At 42.7% G+C, this 21,596-nt stretch overlaps 3 protein-coding genes across 3 annotated transcripts; all 3 read right to left on the reverse strand.

The window, feature by feature from the left end:
* Positions 1–578: 578 nt before the first annotated feature.
* Positions 579–7,571, reverse strand: LOC134443136 (zinc finger protein 239-like). The gene is made up of 2 exons (XM_063193052.1): positions 6,507–7,571; positions 579–4,054 (listed from the first exon to the last, which is right to left on the reverse strand). The coding sequence occupies exons 1-2, from the start codon at positions 6,607–6,609 to the stop codon at positions 3,363–3,365; spliced, it is 795 nt and encodes a 264-aa protein (XP_063049122.1). The 5' UTR covers positions 6,610–7,571; the 3' UTR covers positions 579–3,362.
* A 1,355-nt stretch (positions 7,572–8,926) lies between these two features.
* Positions 8,927–13,377, reverse strand: LOC134443135 (DNA topoisomerase 3-alpha-like). The gene is made up of 2 exons (XM_063193050.1): positions 13,204–13,377; positions 8,927–9,899 (listed from the first exon to the last, which is right to left on the reverse strand). The coding sequence occupies exons 1-2, from the start codon at positions 13,349–13,351 to the stop codon at positions 9,247–9,249; spliced, it is 801 nt and encodes a 266-aa protein (XP_063049120.1). The 5' UTR covers positions 13,352–13,377; the 3' UTR covers positions 8,927–9,246.
* A 210-nt stretch (positions 13,378–13,587) lies between these two features.
* On the reverse strand, positions 13,588–21,426 carry LOC134443109 (myosin-3-like). Its single transcript, XM_063193041.1, has 8 exons — positions 21,154–21,426; positions 20,804–20,896; positions 20,429–20,608; positions 18,979–19,049; positions 15,885–15,942; positions 14,742–14,826; positions 13,845–13,912; positions 13,588–13,593 (listed from the first exon to the last, which is right to left on the reverse strand). The coding sequence occupies exons 1-8, from the start codon at positions 21,163–21,165 to the stop codon at positions 13,588–13,590; spliced, it is 573 nt and encodes a 190-aa protein (XP_063049111.1). The 5' UTR covers positions 21,166–21,426.
* Between the last annotated feature and the right edge of the window lie 170 nt (positions 21,427–21,596).

The following is a 21,596-nucleotide window of genomic DNA, read 5'->3' on the forward strand; positions in this document are numbered from 1 at the left end:
GCACAACAACCTTTGAGGGTGTTTTACCATTTAGACAGCCCGATTACAATTAATGTGAAAATGACTTTTGAATCATGCTTTTGCGAGATATTGAACACAAACCTTCTATATTCCATGATAACTTGCTTCGCATCACGATGCCACAAGCACAAGACAAGGACGTGAGGTTAGGTAATGAGATGTATCCCAACAGACACACAATTGAAGAGCTCAGATGCAAACACCCCAAATATATCTCAATTTCTGAAGACCTGCACTTCTATATTTTAAGGGAACCCCGTTGTTGGTTTGGTTTAAATGCATGTACTTGATAATACATATCAATATTTAAATTACATGAATTAAAAAAAGCAATTCTGATAGATTAGTATTACATACAAATGAATTGTGATGTGTTTCTGGAAAGGGACTTATTAGGTTTTCCATCTGAACTCTTCAATTGTTCTTTTCACCTCCCCAACTGACATTTAATCAACCTCTCAGTCTATTAAATCTTCTATGTTACTTCCAAATGTGTTTCCAAATTATTTACAGTTTCTAATGTCAGAATAATGAGCAAAATAATGAAACAGAAAGAATTGACAATGAATCAGACAATGTTTTTAATGTTTTCTTTGAAGTCAATAGTGTACACGAATTTCATTAAAATAGAAACTGAACTGAACAGAAATAGAACTGTATGATTTTGGATCTTTCGACAAGCCTTTGCAAGTTTATACAATGTAATAACCTTACATACATGCATTTACAAGTTATTTACGAGATATTCTGTGCATTGTCAGAACAGAAATTTAGAACCACCCTGGTAAAGTAGATGAACCCGAAAAAATTTTTTTTGCCTGGCAAGTTGGTCTAATTCTTCCCATGTGTTAACGGATATGTGTGAATGCGGATGTGTGGCGAGATGTAGTACATTTATAATACAGCCCTCTAAAACAGAGTTTCCCAACCTTTTGTGTCCTGCGTACCCCCTAAGCCATTTTGTCATATGATGAGTACCCCCTTGCCCTCACTCATGCTTTGATCCTCTATCCCAATGTGACTACACTCAATATATTTGCTATTATTACTTTTTTCTGCGTACCCCCTGAGGTGTGCTCGCGTACCCCTAGTGGTACACGTACCCCTGGTTGGGAAACACTGCTCTAGAATGTTGGGAGGGCTCCCATTCACTTTCAATGGGCTTCCCCAACGTTCTGTAGTCAACTTTTTTTCGATAGTGGCCGCTGCGCCCAAATAAGCACAGCTGCTGAAGCCTGTAACAGGATTGATAATGATGGTCAGGGCTCAGCATTGTTTGTGTTGCCAATGAAGTTTCTGGAATTACTGTCACTGATTAGACAGAAAGGGTCCTGTAATGAACCTAAGTTTAGTAGGCGAGACATCGCGTAGTGACCGGGGCTGCCTGACTGAAGCCCCCTTCAGCGTCTGGGTGTTGTTCACCCCGTCTGGAAATATTTAGCGACCATCAGATTTGGACAATAGGCTACATCAGGGCTATACAATTGGAAGCCCGAGGGCCACATGCGGCCCAGATGCAGTCCACATGCGGCCCAGGCATGGCCCCCAAATGAAGCAGTATACATTTCAGTTTTGTTACTGCAGTACAACACATTATTGCTTGTGAATCTTCTGCTTCTCTTACACATTCACATTCAATGTGGTTAAGTTTTAGGTTAGAGGAACTATGTTTAAAATTTGTTCGTGGACTACTGATTTCAAGTGTAATTTCAGTGGTCGTGATGTCTGAAAATGTGTGGCCCGACTGTAGTTCTGGCCCAGATGAAATTCTAATTGAATAGCCTTGGGCTACATCATCCCTTACACGTTTGCCACTCTTCCTATGTGCTAATGTGCATGTCTGAATGTGGATGCCCGGCGACATTACAGTACATTATTACATTACATTGCACTTAGCTGACGCTCTCATTTATTCAAAGCGACTTACAACTATTATTTTTCAGGGTATTGGTTACAGTCCCTGGAGCAATGTGGGGTTAGGTGCCTTGCTGGGCGCTTCAGCCATGGATGGAGATGTATGGAGACGTCAGGGGGGGTTCGAACCGACAACCTCTAGATCAGGGGTGGGGAACCTATGTCTCGAGGGCCATTTGCGGCCCTTGAGGCCGTTTTATCCGGCCCCCTGAGATAATTTTAATATTATGCAGCTTCACATGAAATATGACATATTTTGTGAAGGAACCTTAGAAAATGCTTTTGCAATACAATTTAGTTATATTCAGGGAACGTAGAGAAGGTGGGGTCTGTTTTAAAGGTGAATGCCTTTAATTTAGGCCTAAAGTGCAGGGGGAAATCCTGGTTTGTGTTCATAGTACGGCCCTCGGAGGCCTTTTACGGCCCTCGGGTGAATTTGAAGTGGCCCTCCGAATGAAAAAGGTTCCCCACCGCTGCTCTAGATAGAAAGACCAACTCTCTAACCACACGTTCGCCACACTTCACAGTGGTTGGGGGAGGTGTTTGCTTGTGTGAAAGTGAAGTCAAGTGTAGTGAAAGCCCAACTGGGAAACTCCCAACTCCCAACTCCCATTGTCATTGTGACACAGCACTCCACAGCACACAAGTGCACACTGCACACTGAACACAACGGAATTGCATTCATGCCTCACCCGTGCAAGGGGGCAGCCCCCAATGGCGCCCTATAGGGAATAGTGCGGCGGAACGGTACCATGCTCAGGGTACCTCAGTCATGGAGGAGGATGGGGGAGAGCACTGGTTAATTACTCCCCCCACCAACCTGGTGGGTCGGGAGTCAAACAGGCAACATTTGGGCTACAAGTCTGACGCCCTAACCGCTTACCCATGACTACCCACGGTCTGGCTACACTGGGGCTTATTTATTCCCTGTGTGAAGGCGCAGGTGTTTTGTGAGATGGGCTAACTGATTAAAACTTCTGTTACATACAGTACATTTGTGTGGTTTGTCTCCCGAGTGTAGTCGCTTGTGTGAAAGACTTGCCACAAGGGCAACGATAAAGCTGATCACCTGTGTGGATGTGGAGGTGCGCTCGTCAAACAAAAGACGAGTTCTCCACCTGTCAACAAAACCAGCGTGGATAATTTAAAGGAGCAGCCGCGCTGCGAGTCAGTCAAGACCATGAACAATTAACATCACTCCAGTTAGAAGTTAGAACTGACAACTTCATAGAAATGCAGCAACAACTGTCCAAGTAGCTGAAAAGTACAAAACGATTTGGGAGCTTAAATATTTTATCTTGCCGTTCAGTTGGGCTACACTTCCTGCTTTCAGTCAGCGTAGCCAGAGTTACCTTTAGCAGGCACGTTTTTTTTCCCACATTCGAATATTAATTTACACATTTTGAATTTGTGCTTTTTTTTAAACACTATTCGAACTCGAATTCGAACTTCGAATATTCGTTGACAGTGCTCCCTTCTGTGAAAGCCTGGCTACACTGGGGCTCATTCCCCGTGTGAAGGCGCTGGTGTTTTGTGAGATGGGCTAACTGAGCAAAACTTTTGTCACATACAGTACATTTGTGTGGTTTGTCTCCCAAGTGGACGCGCTGATGCCTCCTCAGGTTGGACGCTTGTGTGAAAGTCTTGCCACATGGGCAACGATAAGGCCTATCACCTGTGTGGATGCGGAGGTGCGCTCGCAGATCTCCACATTGTCTAAAACACAGACTGCACTGTGTACACTGATGAGGCCTCTCTCCCGTGTGAATGAGGTTGTGCCTCCGCAGGTTTCGCGCTTGTGTGAAATTCTTGCCACATTCGTCACAGTGGTGGCGCTTGAGCTTCTGTGCGGAGAGAGAATTTGTTGTCCTCGTAACACGCTTGCCAGGATGTTGGCGGTGGCGGTGGTGTTGGCGGGGCGTTTTTTCCTGTGTGTGTGTGTGCTGCTCTTGTTCGAGATTGGGCTCGTCTTGTACGTGCACCACCTGTTGGTCCTTTTCCATTGCACACCTTGTGGAGACATCCTTTCCAGACTTGTATGACCTCCTCTTTTCCACCTTCCTGTCGCCAATGGCTGGGAATTTGGGGACTGCAGACAATGACGGTTGTGATCCTCCTCCTACAACACCCACCAAAAAAGAAACAAAAATGCAACCTGTAAAGCTGTGTATATTTTTGTTCAGAATCCCTACCATAACTAAACCACCGTAAATCTTTTTTTTACTGCCTAGTGCGTACTTCAGCTACAAAACCTACGTTGGTCAGACCAGTACATATTACCTATCAGCTGCAGGGGGTGACAGGGAGACGTCCCTGGCGCTGCTCCGCCACACGCTAGACGTTTCAGGATTAAAGGAACGAAACGTTGATAAAGCAGTGGTTCCTGACTGACGACCCTGCAGCTGACCCATGGGCACCGGAGGAGGTGCGACAGGCAGCAGTGCCAAGCAGGAATTAACATCTTCCTGTACAATCCTGAAGTTGATTTACTTTGTAAATATTCATGGTAAAGCAATCACACATTTCCATTACTCTTATGCAAATTTGCCCTTCAAGTGAGCCGACTTGCATACACAATAGGGCTGTACGATTATGGAAAAAAATCATTATCACGATTATTTTGGTCAAAATCATTATCACGATTATTAATCACGATTATTGATTTTTGCAGATTTTTTTGAAAATTATAACAAGACGAAATATAACCAAGAATGAATTTCACACGGGATGAGCAAAATAAAATGAATGGTAATAATTATGTAAAGGCAATAGCATAAAACAGATTTCTGGCCAGAAACACCAGCCTGTCAGTATGTTCTGGCTTCAAGGACGCTCTCAAAAGTAGGTCACTATTGCCACAATTAAATCACGATTAAAATCATGAGTTCGATTTCACTAGTTTATCACGATTTTGATTATTTTTTGATTAATTGTGCAGCCCTAATACACAGGGCACGTGTCTGTCCAGAAAATGACATGAGGCCGCAGCAATCGTACCCCAATAGGTTACTGCTTGTTCGCAGTGTTGGGAGGTAATGCATTACAAAATTAATAATTAATTACTGTAATGCATTTCTTTTTGCTGTAATGCAGTAATGCAAGGCACTACATAGCAAAAAATAATATATTATATATAATATTTACTTAGTTACAATGCTAAATAACTTAAGTTACAATTACATTACAATGACCTGGATTTTAGTGGTATTCAATGTGGTGGGTCAGAAAGAAGCTATTCCTGAACCTGGTAGTTTTTAGTCTGCATGCTGCCAAAAACACCTCATGCATGGGAGGTGAAAAAGTTTCCTCTTGCATCCACAGTTAATCCTGTTGGATGTGGTTTATCCTTCTTGGTGGTATGCAGACATTACCTTGGATACCGTGGCTATTGATAAATCACAAAGACTTGCTGTCTCGGTCAAAGATGCAACAACACAAGCACCAAGAATTTCTCATTCTTGAGTTCTGATACGTCACCCTTAATGTTGTGTGCATTGCAACATTTTGAGAAAAACTGTGCTCTAACCCTGCTAATTGAACCTTCACACTTCACTTTACTGGTGCAATGTGCAATTAATGAAGATTGGCCAACAGGCTGGTCCACTTCAGTCATGAAACTTCCCACACTAAAATGAAAGGCGTCTCAGATATTTTGTCCAACCCCTGTAACTCTTAAAAGAAATATATTTATATTAATAGAATGAAAAAGAAAAGTATTTGTATAGTATTGCAGACTAAATACAGTATTCATTTGTGGCTTAATAACATCACGAGAACACACATTTTCAAACAATGTTTCATTTATTGTAATTTATGAAATGAAAACACACACATATTGGTGTGAGATGCTTTAGTTGTAAAGACATGATGAAAAGATACTTTGTGCCTGTGTATGAAGGCCAATACAACAAAGTGTACAGTATACACACTAGGACGGTAAAGCGTCGCATGACGGAATATATAATTATATATATAAATATATAATATAAAAAAGGGGCCCAAGAGGGTGCAGGGCCCACCGAGAAATGCCTGCTATGCCAGATGGAAGGTACAGCCCTGATTATGACGAGTGTACAGATGACACGCTGATTTGAACCGACTATGGGCTTCCACACATAGGCTCCGACAAAGTGCTGTGCACTGCTCCGCAAAAGTTCGATTCCATTGTTTTGAATAGAACCCCGCACACTGGCGTCGATGTCCGTGGACATTCGCCGATGTCGGATAGCAATTAGAGACGAGTTCTATTTTGTCGGCGCCACCCATTGACTTTCAATGCTATGTTCGTGTGAAATTGGGTTTGGGGGTCCGAATTATGTCGGAAGCGAAAGTGCGCCGCAGTGCTGTCGGAGCCAATGTGCGGCTGGCCTATCGTGTGTGTCCAATGCACCTTTGCAAGGTAAGGTGTGCTGTACAAACGCCCTGTGACAGGTTCGGTTTAGAGATGGATGGTTTTGGTCAGGGCACAATTTCACCAGGTCACCCTGTAGTAATGACACAACCACAAGTAAAAGTATATCCTAGATGCACACATTGGCAAGATGCACCACTTTGAATCAGTCATCTCTAACCTTGAAAGACGTAGCTCTGACACTGTTGCCGGACCTGGCTCTGGTGCTGGATCTGGCTAATGTTGGTGCAGGCCTTGGCTATTGGTAGCCTGGGAACTCCCATACTGCCTTTAGTTCTACACAATCGTTTCGATCTGAAAGACAGTCTGGGGACGATGACTCATAACGGACAAGATCATGGTCCCGGTCTCCGTCCAATCAGAGAGAGGGGCTGGTGTGTCTTAACGGCCAAGCAGCATTCCGACCTTTACAGTGTCTCTGTCCAATCAGAGAGCAGGGCAATGTGTCATAATAGCCAAGTATTCCGCCCCCTACGGAATTTACAGTAGGCAGGTCCCCAGACCTAATCTCACTTGTGATTAGGGCTGCACGATTATGGAAAAAATCGTAATCACGATTATTTTGGTCAAAACCTTAATCACGATTATTAATCACGATTATTGATTTTTTTGCAAATTATAACAAGATGAAATATAACCAAGAATGAATTATATACGGGATGAGCAAAATAAAATAAATTGTAATAATTATGTAAAGGCAATAGCATGAAACTCAGGTGGACAGATTTCTGGCCAGAAACACCAGCCTGTCAGTATGTTCTGGCTTCAAGTACGCTCTCAAAGGTAGGTCACTATTGCCACGATAATTGTGCAGCCCTACTTGTGATTAGGTCTGGTGGTAACCTGGCAAGGCTATAAGTGATGCAGGATCTGGCTCTGGTGGTGCAGGACTTGGCTATTGGTGATGCAGCCTTCAGGGCTCTATATTAACACCAGCCAACCGGCCAAATGCTTTTGAATTTTCAGTTTGGTTGGCACAAAAGATGTACTTACTAGCCACGTTTACTCATTACTTAGTGAGTGTGTGTTTGGCTAGTAAGATTTACATCTACTTACTATTTTGGCTGGTGGTGGAAAAAAAGTTAATTTAGGGCCCTGGCAGCCTTCCTCTTGAGCCTACTTCTTTTCTGATGCTCTCTCCATAACTTGCGTCTATGCCTTTGCTCGCTCTCACTCAGCTCATTAATAGTCTTCTTCCTTCGTTTCTTCTCCTTCCAGTTCTCCCTCTGTCTCTGAAGATGCTGTGCCGTCCTCTCTGGGTCTGCATTTCGCCGTGCTCGACATAGCCTCTGTCTCTCTGCCACAGGACCGGGAGCCATGTACCAACAATCTGTGTAAATCATACGAATTATTATTGGTATTGCATGTACGTATTAATTTTCACAATAGATTTAGCGCAGGCACTGCATTTATGTCCATACACTGACAGGGCCTGATGGTCGGCCATTTTCAACTGAACGTGTGTCTGCCTTTCAACATAAACACATAAACTGCACATAAACACAAGGCCATCCTGACAGGAAACATTTTTTTTACTTTTTTGAAAGCCGTTTGTGAGAAAAATGTATTCTATTATATTCTTGGACAAATCAATGTGACGGCAGGGCGTGACAATTTAGTCAAACTTCGTCAATAACATTGTAGAGTCAGACAAATCAATGAATTTACATACATGTACATTTCATACACTGACAGGGTCTGACATGACGGGACCTGATGGTCAGTCATTTTCGACTGACCACATGTCTGCCTGCTAACATGCTAGCACATAAACACAAGTTCATCCTTAGAGGAAACATTTTTTGTCTTTTTTTTTTGGCAAGAACATGTAGGTCTTCATATTATTGAAGTTTTACGTGCATTTATTGAACTGAAAACACAGGGCATACAGAGCACAAGGTGGCAGTATTTCCTATCTTAACCTGCATTGTCAAATTACTTTATTACAACACTCCCACTTAATTTTACAATAAACTTAAGTCTTACTTTCTTTTACTTACTTGAATCACTTAGGAGATGTTTTAACTCTCTGGGTGCCAGTGTCGACTTTTGTCGACGAGATGACGTACTGAATGAAGCTGAGGTTTTTTTCAAATAGGAATTCAAATGTAGTTTAACCTTTGCCCCATTAGGGGGCAGACATGTTTTACTTCAGTTCTAAATAGATTGGTACGCCTTATATGGTGTTCTGTAGAAGAAGACTACAAAACTTCGAAAGTTTCTATGAAAGCTGCTAGCTTCTACTCGAAGATTTCCATCTTTTCCACGTACGTAACACCGGTTCTTCTTGAACTGCACTGTATTTCCAGCTTGGGAGCATACAGCTTGTGTTATTTTGACCATTTGAGATTTTCCGCAAATAAATGATCTACATAACAATATTTCCTTTCGCAATACGGAGGAAATGTTGTAGGTAGTTTATAGAATGAAAAAACAATGTTTGTTTTACTCAAACCCATACCTATCCATAATAAAATATAATAAAAACGTGTGGTCTCAATTTTTGCCGCGGCTGTATATGCCATAATACCATTGTATTATAGGACAAATCAATGTGGCAGGGCGTGACATTTTAAATAGTCATACCTATATTTAATCAGTAAATAACAATGTAGAGTCAGAGAAATCAATAATCACATGTACCTTTTACCATTGTTTTTTTCCATTGATACAATGTTAAATATTATAATATATAATATAGAAATTGTGAAAAACCATACACATACAATTGTTTACCAGTTCAACCGACCTCTTCAAGAAGACTTGAAGAACACTTAAGAACACTTCTAGATCATTGGTATCTCGTGTGAAGGCAAGGCAATATACCCCTGACATTTTTCTGTACAATGACCCATTTCATTGTTTACGGTATGCTTTAACTAATTTCAGCCATTTCTCTTTTAGCAGGTGTGTGAACATGTTGTTCGTGTGTGTCCAGGCTGATTGCAAACGCCACAAGTCCTGTATCTCTTGGCTGCAGGTGCTTTGGCCGAGGAGGAAGGTACCGTCTTTCCCGGCTTCTTGGCTGCAGGTGCTTTGGCCGAGGAGGAAGGTAACGTCTTTCCCGGCTTTCTACCCCTTTTGCGGCCTTTAGTGGGGCCCTCCTCCATCATCACAGTCTTGGAGACAGCCAACTCGTTACAGTTATACATGGTCTGCCCTTCATCACCACCTCCTTCTACTACTGCTGCTGCTGCTCCTGCTCCACCACCACCTCCTGCTCCTCCTCCTCCTCTTGCTCCACCACCACCACCTCCTGGCCCTCTCCCGACGACTCCTCCTACATTCCCAAAGCCCTGGTTGGTGTTGTCGAACCCAAAGGACGTCCTCGGAGGAGGAGGCTGTGGGTTACTCCTCCTCCCTGCTCCTCCTCCAGGCTGCGCCCCCTGGCAGACAGGAAGTTCGTCTGCCCACAGGAAGTAGTTACAGGTCCCGCTGTTGCACTTGTAGAACTGGCGGTCCTGGTTGGGCACCGCCTCCTGCACGGTGAAGAGGATGGCGTCCTGGCCGCAGTTGCACACCGTGGCGTTGGAAGGGACTGGTTGGTACCGAGCTGCTTGGAAGAAAAGATAATCTATCTCAGAACCTAAGAATCTGCTTAACACTCTAACATAACTAATTCTCACCTCGGGGCCTTAGTTTCTTAGTCTCTTTCCTTAGTTTTTCATTTCTTTTCTTAAGCGTCTTTTATATACCTAAATTGCTTAACATCCTTTTAAATCTTTTACCATGTGTTGGACATTGTTGCTAGTCTTGCAACTGTACACTGCGCCTAGATGTCTTGTTTTATTATCCAAAATGCCTTGTTACCTTCTTATTATTTAATGTTGCATCTTTTACCTTGTGTTGGACAATGCTGTCAGTGTTGCAACTGCACACTACACCTTGATGTCTTTGTTTACTTTTTGCCACTTTTAATGCATCTTATTCTTTGTTAACATCTTGTTGGCATTGTTAACATCTTGAATTCTTTATTTATATATGCATAACCCCTTGCCCAATTTTGTGTTTGCTTGGAAATGGGATAGATGGAGTACAGGCAAGGAAAATACAACATGTACTGTCTCTAGCGTTCTTAGTGGCAAAACATTTTTTTCTCATGAACTGGAAAGAACGCAAGAACAGCTGCTTTAGTATGGACCACTGGCGAAATGAGTTTATAGACACCCTTGCCATGGAACAGGCTGCCCCATCTCTAAACCCAACAGAGAGGCCTAGTGGCAGACAAGGACCCTTTGACTTTGAGAACTTGAAATGACTTAAACCTTAAGTTACAACACTGCTGCACAGCAAACGCAAGATAATGACTGGGGGGCTTTTGCATAGGGCATTCTGGACAGAGATGTACCCAACCCACGAAATGAAAACAAATCTGACCAGGCCCATCCCCCCCCCCCCCCCCCCCCATTCGCCGACAGCCATAGAGATGGTAGATAGACAAACAAGACTGCCACAGCTACTAACAGAGGCTGACCTCATCTGCCTCATGGAGAAGCATGGCATTGGCAACGATGCAACACATGCGCAACATATTGAAACTGAGCCGAATGCATGTATGTGGGGCTGACTTCTGACCAGCGGTTCCTTCCAGGAGAGCTTGGGATGGGGGTTGGTCTCTCTCTAGGTCGGCCTCAGACGAGTCTTCAGTCGTTGCTTCCAGTCATCCCGATTCTCCATACATCTTTTCAGGTCGCTGGTACTCTGGGCTCCGGCGTCCTTCTTAAGTATGTCCACATATGCAGCAAGTGTGGGACGTCCTCTTAGCCGGCGCCCATGTGATATCTTCCACAGCACCAGTTTGCTGACTGGCAGTTCTGGGTGCCTTTGGCTGTGTCCTAGCCTAGTAAACCAGCGCCACCCGCTGGACGCCAAAATTTTTTGTCAGCGAGTGGTCTGGCCTTGGACAGTCGAACATTTTGAATACATTGCCCTGAATCGGGGAAACCAATCACAGCGCAGAGATTTGATTTGAATGAAATCGGGCAGGGTTTTGAGGGGGTTTTCAGGGAGTGACGACGAAACTCGCAACGCTGGGAAAGCACATCAACGAGAAAGATGGCGGCGCTGATTGGTCAGAGCGTTGGCCTATAGGCACAGGCACGGTTTGAAAGACAACGGGTTGTTCCCATCAACAATCTTCAGATGTGCTATTCATCGGGAGCTAGACTAAATTACACATCCAATCTCACATCCAGGTTGGTTCATCAGGCTAGCACTGTCCTGCAAGTCCCATTCTATTGGTGGAAGGCTATAACTCCATGGGCTACGAGATGTCCAAGCCTGGGGTGCATTTCTGGAAAGCGTAGTTGTTAGCAGTTAGCAACTTAGGTAGTTGCCAATGGGAAATTGCATTGCAACCAACAAAGTAGCTAACATCGTTAGGAACTACACTTTTCAGAAATGCACCCCAGACCTGAGAGCGGAGTTGAAAGCTGACCTCAAATTGGTGTCTTGACTCTTGAGGGGGAGAAAGGACAAATTCTCTGTCTTACGACACCTTGGCTGCATTCCAATATGAGACCTTGCGTCCTCCACTTGGGCTTGTGGCCTCACGTTTTGCTGATGCCCCGCTTCCGTAGAGAAAACAATGAAGTTTCCCCGCTGTCAGCCTAGCCAAAACAATTTTTGGTGGACTATTCTTCATTTAAACATCCTGTTTGAAAATGAGAAAATAACTTTACAATTGAGCTTTTGTGAGATATTGAAATATAATGCTGCTGTCAGTGACGTCATCACAAGGTATTACTTCCTGATACGAGGCCACAAGGTTGCATATTGGAACGCACATATGGGTGCACAGGATACCCGGCCTGCAAGGTAGCCGTGTGGTTCCAAGCGAGATGTGTAGTAATTAGAGATGCACCGGATCCTAATTTTTAGGATCCTGCCGGATACCGGATCCACTGCTTAAGATCCTGCCGGATCCGGAACCGGATACCGGATCCTACGAAAGGGTTGGCGCAAACTATTTTTAAGACTCATTGGCTTACTGCCACACTGCCTTCAACGGCCGCTTCCAAAGGGCTTTCACTCTATGCAGCGATTGGGGTTGTGAAAGACTGACTGAAAAGCCTAGGCTACGTAATTTTTAGGTAACTGCCGGATACCGGATCCACTGCTTAAGATCCTGCCAGATTCGGATAGTCTGAAAAACCCTATTATCCTGCCGGATCCGGAACCGGATCTTGGATCCTGTACATCTCTAGTAGTAATATGTAATATGTAACATGTGCTGGTGTCGTACTTACATCAATGCACGGGGGGTGTACAATGAAACTGAAACACCTGTCATTTTAGTGTGCGAAGTTTCATGGATAAATTGGACCACCCTTGTGGCCAGTCTTCCTTAATTGCACATAGCACCAGTAAGAGCACAGTGTGAAGGTTCAATAAACAGGTTAAGAGCACAGTTTTGCTCAAAATATTGCAATGCACATTGATGATATTATGGGTGACATATCAGAGTTCAAAAAAGGAGAAATTCTTGGTGCAAGTGTGTTGCTGGTGCATCTTTTACCAAGACAGCAAATACTTGTGATGTATCAAGAGCCACAGTATCCAAAGTAATGTGTACATACTACCAAAATAAACAAATAAATGATTGGAATAGTTCCAAAGGTGGGCAATGCATCTATAAAATCCATGAAAGTTAAACATTACTGATGGAATTATGGAAATAAATCAATATTTTCATGATATTCTAATTATATGGCCAGGATCTGTATGGACTTATTATTACATATTACATATTATTGCGTACATATGGACACGTCTGTATCTCTTACCGGTATTTAGTAGAGTATGGACATATTACATATTACATGTAGTGCGTGCATGGACACGTCTATATCTCTTACCGGTATTTAGTCGTTCTCCATCCTCATCGTTATTGCTGGTCGTCGCTTGCTGATCTTGCGTTGCACCACAGTCCACTAACTGCACTGACAGTCTCAAGTATCTCTCTGGATCTGGAGGCGACTGGTTCATCTCATTAGAACGGTCCATTGGAGCAATGTCAAAAAATTCCACTTCCTCCTAAAAAAATCATAAACAAAAGGAAACACTTTCAAGTCTGAACTGTGGCTCCCTGGAGTTCCGGTTATGCAGCGTTGGGCTAAACGGTCGCAAGACAGGGCTCTCCAGAACCAGAGTGTACATAGTTGGACAATAATATAATATTGCTTTCAGACTGTGGCTCCCTACCACCACTAAACAGTTGCTTCTTGGACTTATTATGAAATTCAATTCTGAGGAAAGTTTGACACAATATATTGATTTTAAAACCATTTTGGTCAAAACCTATACAAAACTGGATGAAAAATGAAAAATTGCATGTTAATGATTAAGTAATGGGAAATAATAAAGAGATGAGGGTTAACAAATGTTTTACGAAGGGTTGTCTAAGGTTTGGACAATGCTTAACAAATGCATAACTAATGCTTATGCTTAACAAGGAGTGGGTACTATAGTTTTAAAACAAATAAAGCTGAGACTCTACCTTCACTATTTCAGCTTTAATATCTGCAGATGAGAGGTCGGTGTGCTCTGTGGAGTCGTCAGTGTCATCTACTGGACAAGAAAAAACAAAGGAGACTTATTTCAATCGTCATTTAAAAGCAAAACTAGATTGTATAAACTATGTTTACACAGCAGACATTTGTCCAAAGTTCAGTTCAGTTTGGTTTATTTGATAGGGACAGATACACATCATGTAGGCTAAGCAAGCCCAACAGAATAGCATCATAGCATTTATAGCCTTGGCTAATTCCCAATGCCCGTCCCGTGAGTGAGTGAGTGAGTGAGTGAGTGAGTGAGTGAGTGAGTGAGTGAGGGAGTGAGGGAGAGTGTGTGAGAGAGAGAGAGAGAGAGAGAGAGAGAGAGTGCACGAGTGAGTGAGTGAGTAAGAGCGTGAGAGTAAGTGCTTGAGAGAGAGATTGAGTGATTCAGTGAGTAAGTGAGGAAGGGAGGGAGTGAATGAAAGAAAATAAGAGAGAGAAAGTGAGTGAGTGAGTGAGAGAAAAGAGTGAGTGAGTGAGTGAGTGAGTGAGAGAGAGAAAGAGAGAGAGCGTGTGAAAGTGTAAGAGAGCGCGTGAGTGAGTGAGAGAGTGAGTGAGAGAGTAAGTAAGTGTATGTGTTTGAGAGAGAGATTGAGTGAGTAAGTGAGAAAGGGAAGGCGTGAATGAAAGAAAGTAAGAGAGAGGAAGTGAGTGAGTGAGTGAGCGAAAAGGGTGATTGAGTGAGTGATTGAGTGAGTAAGAGTGAGAGCGCGAGTGAGAAAGAGAGAGAGCGTGTGCATGAGAGTGAGACAGTGAGTGAGTGAGTGAGTGAGCAATTGAGCGAAAAGGGTGATCAATTAGTGAGTGAGTGAGTGAGTGAGTGAGTGAGCGAGCCACACCTGACTGATTGCACGGATATCCATCATCAGCAACTTCTTCTTTAATTCCAACGATTGTATTCGGCAGCACACTGCCCTCCTCTTTCTGGAACATTACAGTACAGTACATTACATTTAGCAGACGCCTTTGACCAAAGCAACTTACCGGGCAAATACACCGGCCGTGACGAGATTCAAGCGACAGAGAATCGCTTCTGTGCAGCAAGAGCGATACGAGTGATTGAAGCGACTAAAGCATGTTCGTTAAAAGGAGAAGGCAAGCATTCCAACATTCTCATTGGCTGTGGCGGCTGTCGTCGAACCACGTATAACTAATTTGCATAAAATTCCCAGGGATTCAACTACAAACTGTCGCTTTCGTCGCACGGACCGCCTCTAGTCTTCCGAATTGCTTTTGTCGCACGACTCAATACAAAGTCAATTATTTCCGTTGTTCGCCTCGCTCAGGTCGTGGCCGGTGTATTCGTGCGGTTACAGTACAGCAGTATACAAGTAATTAGTGGCAATTTTAGATGATAAAGACATCTAGGTGCAGTGTACAGTTGCAACACTGATATGATTGTGCAACACATGGTAAAAATAAAATGTAGCATAACATGAGAAGATACATAAACAAGTGCTAAAAGAAAAATCTAAATAACAAACAAAGACATCTAGGCGAAGTGTACAGTTACAACAGCATAGTCCAGCACATGGTAAAAGAACATGCAACAACATATGAGAGTCACGTCAGGACAGCCTGGGTAATCAAAACAATATTAAATAACTAAATACTTTAATTGAATTAAGTGTGTGCGAGAGAGCGGGAGAGAGAGAGAGAGAGAGAGAGAGAGAGAGAGAGAGAGAGAGAGAGAGAGAGAAAGAAGAATAAAAAATAAAAAAAGAGATAGAACGAAAGAGAAAGAAAAGGAGATAGAGAGAAAGAGTTGGTGTGTGAGACAGAGAGAGATAAAGACGGAAAGAAAGAAAGAAAGAAAGAAAGAAAGAAAGAAAGAAAAAAAGAAAGAAAGAAAGAAAGAAAGAAAGAAAGAAAGAAACAAAGAGAGAAAAAAAGAGATAGAGAGAGACAGAAAGAGTGTGTGTGTGTGAGAAAGGGAGAGAGAGAGAAAGAAAGAGAGAGAGCGAGAGTGTGTTTTGACGTACCACAGCATTGGGCTGGCTCTCTCCATCCTGCAGCCACTCAGTCACTTCCTGAATCGTCCTGCAGCAGAGACACAGATCTTGGAGGTCAGCGTTTAAAAAAAATTGTTGATGGTGAAAGTTGAAGTTCTCCAGTCTATACTGGAGCATAGTGTGTGTGTGTGTGTGTGTGTGTGTTGATTATGCCATGATGAATGAGCTGGGTATAATTACACAGGGCTCAATAAGGCACATTGACAGCCCGAACTACCTGTATTTCATAATAACAACGGTGTGTGTGTGTGTGTGTGTGTGTGTGTGTGTGTGCGTGTGTGCGTGTGCGTGTGTGCACATGCGGTATGTGGAGGGAGCATGTTCATCTGGAAAAGGAGATTCCTGAAGGTTTAAGGTTTCCTGAATCCTTAATGATGCATTCCCATTATGAGATGTGTTTGTTGATCAAAATAGTTGTTGGATCATTCATCATATTTGGTTCCTACTGATATTAACAGGCCTGATAGTAAAAAAGTATTCTGAGCCTGAACCTTTAACCCTCAAGCGACCGGCCTGTTTTTGCAACTAATCTGTCCGTACGGGGTCATTTATGACCCCAAGGAGTTTATAATATTTTTGGGGGTTCATTCAAATGTATTTACATACTTGCATATACTTGTCCTTCATCTAAAGCAAAAAAAAACGTGAATTTGTACATTTTATTGTTTTACTAAAAATGACTCAAACTTAAATACGTATATGCTGAATATGATATATGCCCTCATTTGCATATGTAAACATCAAAATACAAAAAACATTTTTTTCTTCTCCCATCATCAGTAATCAACTGAGAAAGTTTCATGGTGATATCTATCATTTACATTTTTTAGCCAATTCACTTGTAGTAGTCTCACCATAATAATACAGTATATTTATGCTAATTATGGAAATTACTCAAAGTGAAACTTTGGGAAACCAAGCTTAATTCTATCCATTAGGCCCATAGATGATAATTTTACAATAAAACTTTAGGGTACTCAACATTTCTGGGTTCATGAAATCACAAGATCAGAGAATATGGTAATTGACATAGACAAAACCACGTCTCAAACATATAACTTTATGCACACTCAAAATTTCTCTGAAATGTTTTCTGGACTTTGTAGCTGTGAAAAGGTGTCTTTTCCATATGTATTAGACCAGAGAAATGATTCAACTGGTGCTTCAGCCTTTGTCTAGCCATATAATAAGGAACATTCTAAAAACGCCATTGATTTCTACACTGATGACTTGTTTCCTCCCTCTTTGTTCATCAGGATGACTTCCATTTCATATTCTCATCATGTGTCTAGGACCACTGTGCCATGATATCAACAAATATGGAGCAATAACACAGGAAATGCTACCTGGGTGCCCTCACAATATGCTTCGTTGGCTATTGCAGGGGTGCCCTACTTATTTATATGATGTATTTTATTTTAATACTATAAATGTTTATATGAATATTTTAGGTCTGCTGCTTTATGGCCTGCCCCAAGACACAAAATACAAAAACCAGAGTTTGAAAATTACAACAACAATGGATATTATATCGTTGAGTATCTCATGGATCCTCTCGGGGTCATAAATGACCCCAGAGGTGTTTTGATTATAAATCCCATATAGATGGTCCAAATCTCACGAAAATCATTCACAACATGCACAACATATGTATTGACAAACTCCTAGAAGGACAAGTTTTTCTGATGAAAATTGCAGAAACGGTGTATGAAAATATGTGCCCGGGTTCATAAATGACCCCAGTCGGTCGCTTTAGGGTTAAGAACTCATATTATTGATGTGAATAACAATTTGTTTTAAAAGATCATATGATTGATTTTAATTATCCTATAATGTCATGGGTTTAGCATGCATTTAATAGCAAGTTTTATGCCTAATAAGTAACAAAGTTAAAAGAATAAAAATGCATGCTAAGGCTATGCTGTTCTATTACAGTGCGTGAAAGTGTGCACTGTCACTTTAAATCAGGCGGAGTCTGCAGAGAATCTTCTCACTCGGACATGTCTTTTCTTTACAGATTGCCCCTTTGGCTGACTGATTATATGGGGCGTTCTTATTTCAGTAGTATAGTTAGTTCAGCTATCTCGCTCCGTGCATATGTTTTAATTACACTTCAGTCGCATTAAGTAAATGCTTTTTTGCAAAGCAATAACTTTGGCAAAAGGCGGCAATAGATTGGAACTTGCTGCAGCAATTCTAGCGCGAGAGAGACGGTGCACTGCTCTACACGCAAAGCTGGGATGGACACGCAGGAATCCCTGCCATTTGCTTACTGTCTAAAAACTTTTAATACGTTCCTGGCATGTTTAAGCCCACATAAAAGTAACCTGCAACCAAATGGCTACACATTCTGACAGAGCAATTGACGGAACTCCAAAACTTGATGTTGATCTTCCCCCATTAACAAACTGCTGTTAAAGTAGGCAGACACCACGCTATTCTGCATGACTGTTTGGTTAACTTTGCCTGAACGCTAGCCGATATCAAATGAAATGACAGCTTACCTCCGTTTTGTAAAAGGCATTGTATCTAGCCTACTAACTTTGCACATTGAACATGGAGCACATGGAGGACAGGCTTGAAGTAGTGACAAACTCGAAGCGGAGTAGTTCTAGCTGTGAGAAAGAGCAAGCGCTCCGGACCGCTCAACTGTTGCAAAGTTGCAACGTTGCTACAAACTCAAATTGTGGTGTCTCGCAGCGCATGTGCAGAATGCAGATGCATAATAACTGAAATAATGCGGGAGTCCCTTAATCTTATTTTATGTTGCTATCATTGGAAAACTTTCATAAAAATATGATATTTCAAGAAATGACCCCAGTCGGTCGCTTTAGGGTTAACCATTTTTGAAAGAAAAACCTAATGGGTCATGAATATATGTTACAGACAAACTCTGCCAAGCCTGAAATCAGGCACTGAGCCTGAATACTATCAGCCCTGTATTAACTTGTAATGTGGAATCAAATAAAGTACATAACGTGTGTGTGTGTGTGTGTGTGTGTGTGTGTGTGTGTGTGTGTGTGTGTGTGTGTGTGTGTGTGTGTGTGTGTGTGTGTGTGTGTACCTTTGACTATTCTCCTGGCTGTGGAGTTGCTGCCGTATGTCTCTCAGTTCATTCTTCAGCATAGTAATACTCTGCAGGAAACAAACAGACATTACAATGCAATACAATGCAGACATGACATGGTTTTCACAACTGGTCCCCTTCAGCCATTTAAGTGAACTCAGACCTGTGACTCAGTATTTCTGTGCATATGTGAACGCTTCAAAGTGTACCCAGACCCCTTGGAAGTGAATCGTACTCAGTAGTTCTGACTGAGTTCTGACAAGTTACACTTGTGGGGCAGTCATGGGTGAGCGGTTAGGGCGTCAGACTTGCATCCCAGAGGTTGCCGGTTCGACTCCCGACCCGCCAGGTTGGTGGGGGGAGTAATCAACCAGTGCTCTCCCCCATCCTCCTCCATGACTGAGGTACCCTGAGCATGGTACCGTCCCACCGCACTGCTCCCCATGGGGCGCCACTGAGGGCTGCCCCCTTGCACGGGTGAGGCATGAATGCAATTTCGTTGTGTGCAGTGTGCAGTGTTCACTTGTGTGCTGTGGAGTGCTGTGTCACAATGACAATGGGAGTTGGAGTTTCCCAATGGGCTTTCACTTTCACGCTTTCACTTGTGACTAAGTGTAATCCCTTAAGAAGGGGTCTAAAGGGCCGGGTATGATCAAAAAGAGGACTGAAGCACAAGAAAAGCCTCTTTTTACATACAGCCTCTTACTTACAGCCTCTTTTTAATACACTCACAAAATGAACAAAAACAGAACTGAGTCCTTTTGCTGTCAGTTCACTTGTGTCTAGGTGTGAAAATGTCCATATTAAATACAGATGCCAACTAGTAGAGTTTAGTAATCAGAAAAGCTAGTTTAGGAGGTGCTCTTTGGATAGGGAAAAAACTGAAGATGAAAAACTGAAGAAAATCCGAGGCACTCTCCTTTTGAAAAAGTTAAAAACTCCCTGACGAAGGCTTGTCTGCCGAAACGCGTTGGGGTCTTTTAAATGTCTAACATGACAAAACCATCACAATAAAGGCTTTTTAACTTTTTCATCAGTTTTGGATTTTCTTAAGTTTTTCATAGTAGAGTTTAGTCAATTAAGACAATTAAGCCGTCAATTAAGCCTCACCGCGCGATTCACACCGCCGGCATCGAGCGCGTGGGAGGCAGCGGAAGTAATTGACTTTGTGTGGAAGAGCAAGCGGGAGACGCATCAAAAGCTGCAAAAGCGTTTCTGGCGCGGAGGGTGTCAAAAGCGTTCCAATAGAAGTTGAACTACAGCAAAGAATGTAATGAGCTCAGCGCCAGCAGGCGTCAGCCAATGGAATGTTCACAATTTTCTAAACAGAAGCTTTGGTTGGTCAAGATGAAGGTGTAAGGTGAAGCCTCTGTCTCACTACCTGATTGATAACCTCTCTCTTTGAATATCTCTTACTTACAGAAGAGTGAAGGAGAGAAACACACACCTGTTTGGCTTGTGTTAGTGAGTTGTCTTTATCCTCCAGTTGTTTCTGTAGTTCATCCACCTGGAGCTTCAGCTGCCGGTTTGACTCCACCTGCTCTGATAGGCTCCTTCCATTCTCAGCTGCCCTCTCTTCCAGACGGTGGATTAACATGTGCAGGGTTGTGTTCTGCCGGAACTCATACTGAAACACACACACACACACACACACATACACATACACACACACACAGAGTATTCTTTCATGGGAGATCATTTTGCTAAACTCGTGTCTGCACATGCAGCAATACGGATTTAACTTTAAAACTTACTTATGTTCTCATAACAACCGGTCAATAAAATTCTTCTATGACAGAACTGAGTCTGTGGGGTTACCAACCTGCAAGGCTTCTGTGATGAGTTGGCTGGCCCTCTCCAGGTTGCTGCAAGTCTGTTTGTGATTTCCATCAACATGGTGGAAAATGGCCTTTATCTATAAACAAATTAATACGTTGGTACGAAAGGGGGGGGGGGAGAGGACAAAAAAGAAACATGTATCAAAATACAGCACTACTTGAACAGCCGAATTGTTTTGGGCACGACCAATGACCAACGACTTACTGTATCAATGGGCACGACCAGAGCCGTCTACGACTAATGATGACTGACGTTTTTCTGATCTGACTGAAAACGCATTTGAATATTTCCACATTCCACAAGATTGTCTTCAATCATTTGTTGCAAACTCACCTCGCACTCCATTGTTTTGGTCCGACTCCGTTACCTTTAGCAGCTAAATCATCGGGCGACGATGCTACCAGCGGATAGATTTGTTCAATCGTGCTTTGTTAGGGAATAACGTTTATGGACCTGAAATTATCGATTTATCCATCTAATAACACGAGTGCCTTAGAAACACTGCCGTTTTCCCTTTAAAGATATATTGTTAAAGCTCCACAGAAAGATTGAGGAGCTACTGTTGTGAGGTGCGCTACTCCCATTTCCTCCTCCTCCTTCTTCTAGATGTTTACTTCTATTCGCGGTTGGCTACCGACGTGGAGCATTACCGCCACCAACTGTTGCGGATGTGTAAAACTCTTTGCTATTAGGCTAGTTGTGGCATGTTCTGGGGCCTATAGGCTACTACAAAGCTGGTCCAGGACAAGTTAAGGTTAAGGTAAATCACCTAATAG

This window comes from Engraulis encrasicolus, unplaced genomic scaffold (assembly GCF_034702125.1).
Source record: "Engraulis encrasicolus isolate BLACKSEA-1 unplaced genomic scaffold, IST_EnEncr_1.0 scaffold_28_np1212, whole genome shotgun sequence".
Lineage (NCBI taxonomy): Eukaryota > Metazoa > Chordata > Actinopteri > Clupeiformes > Engraulidae > Engraulis > Engraulis encrasicolus.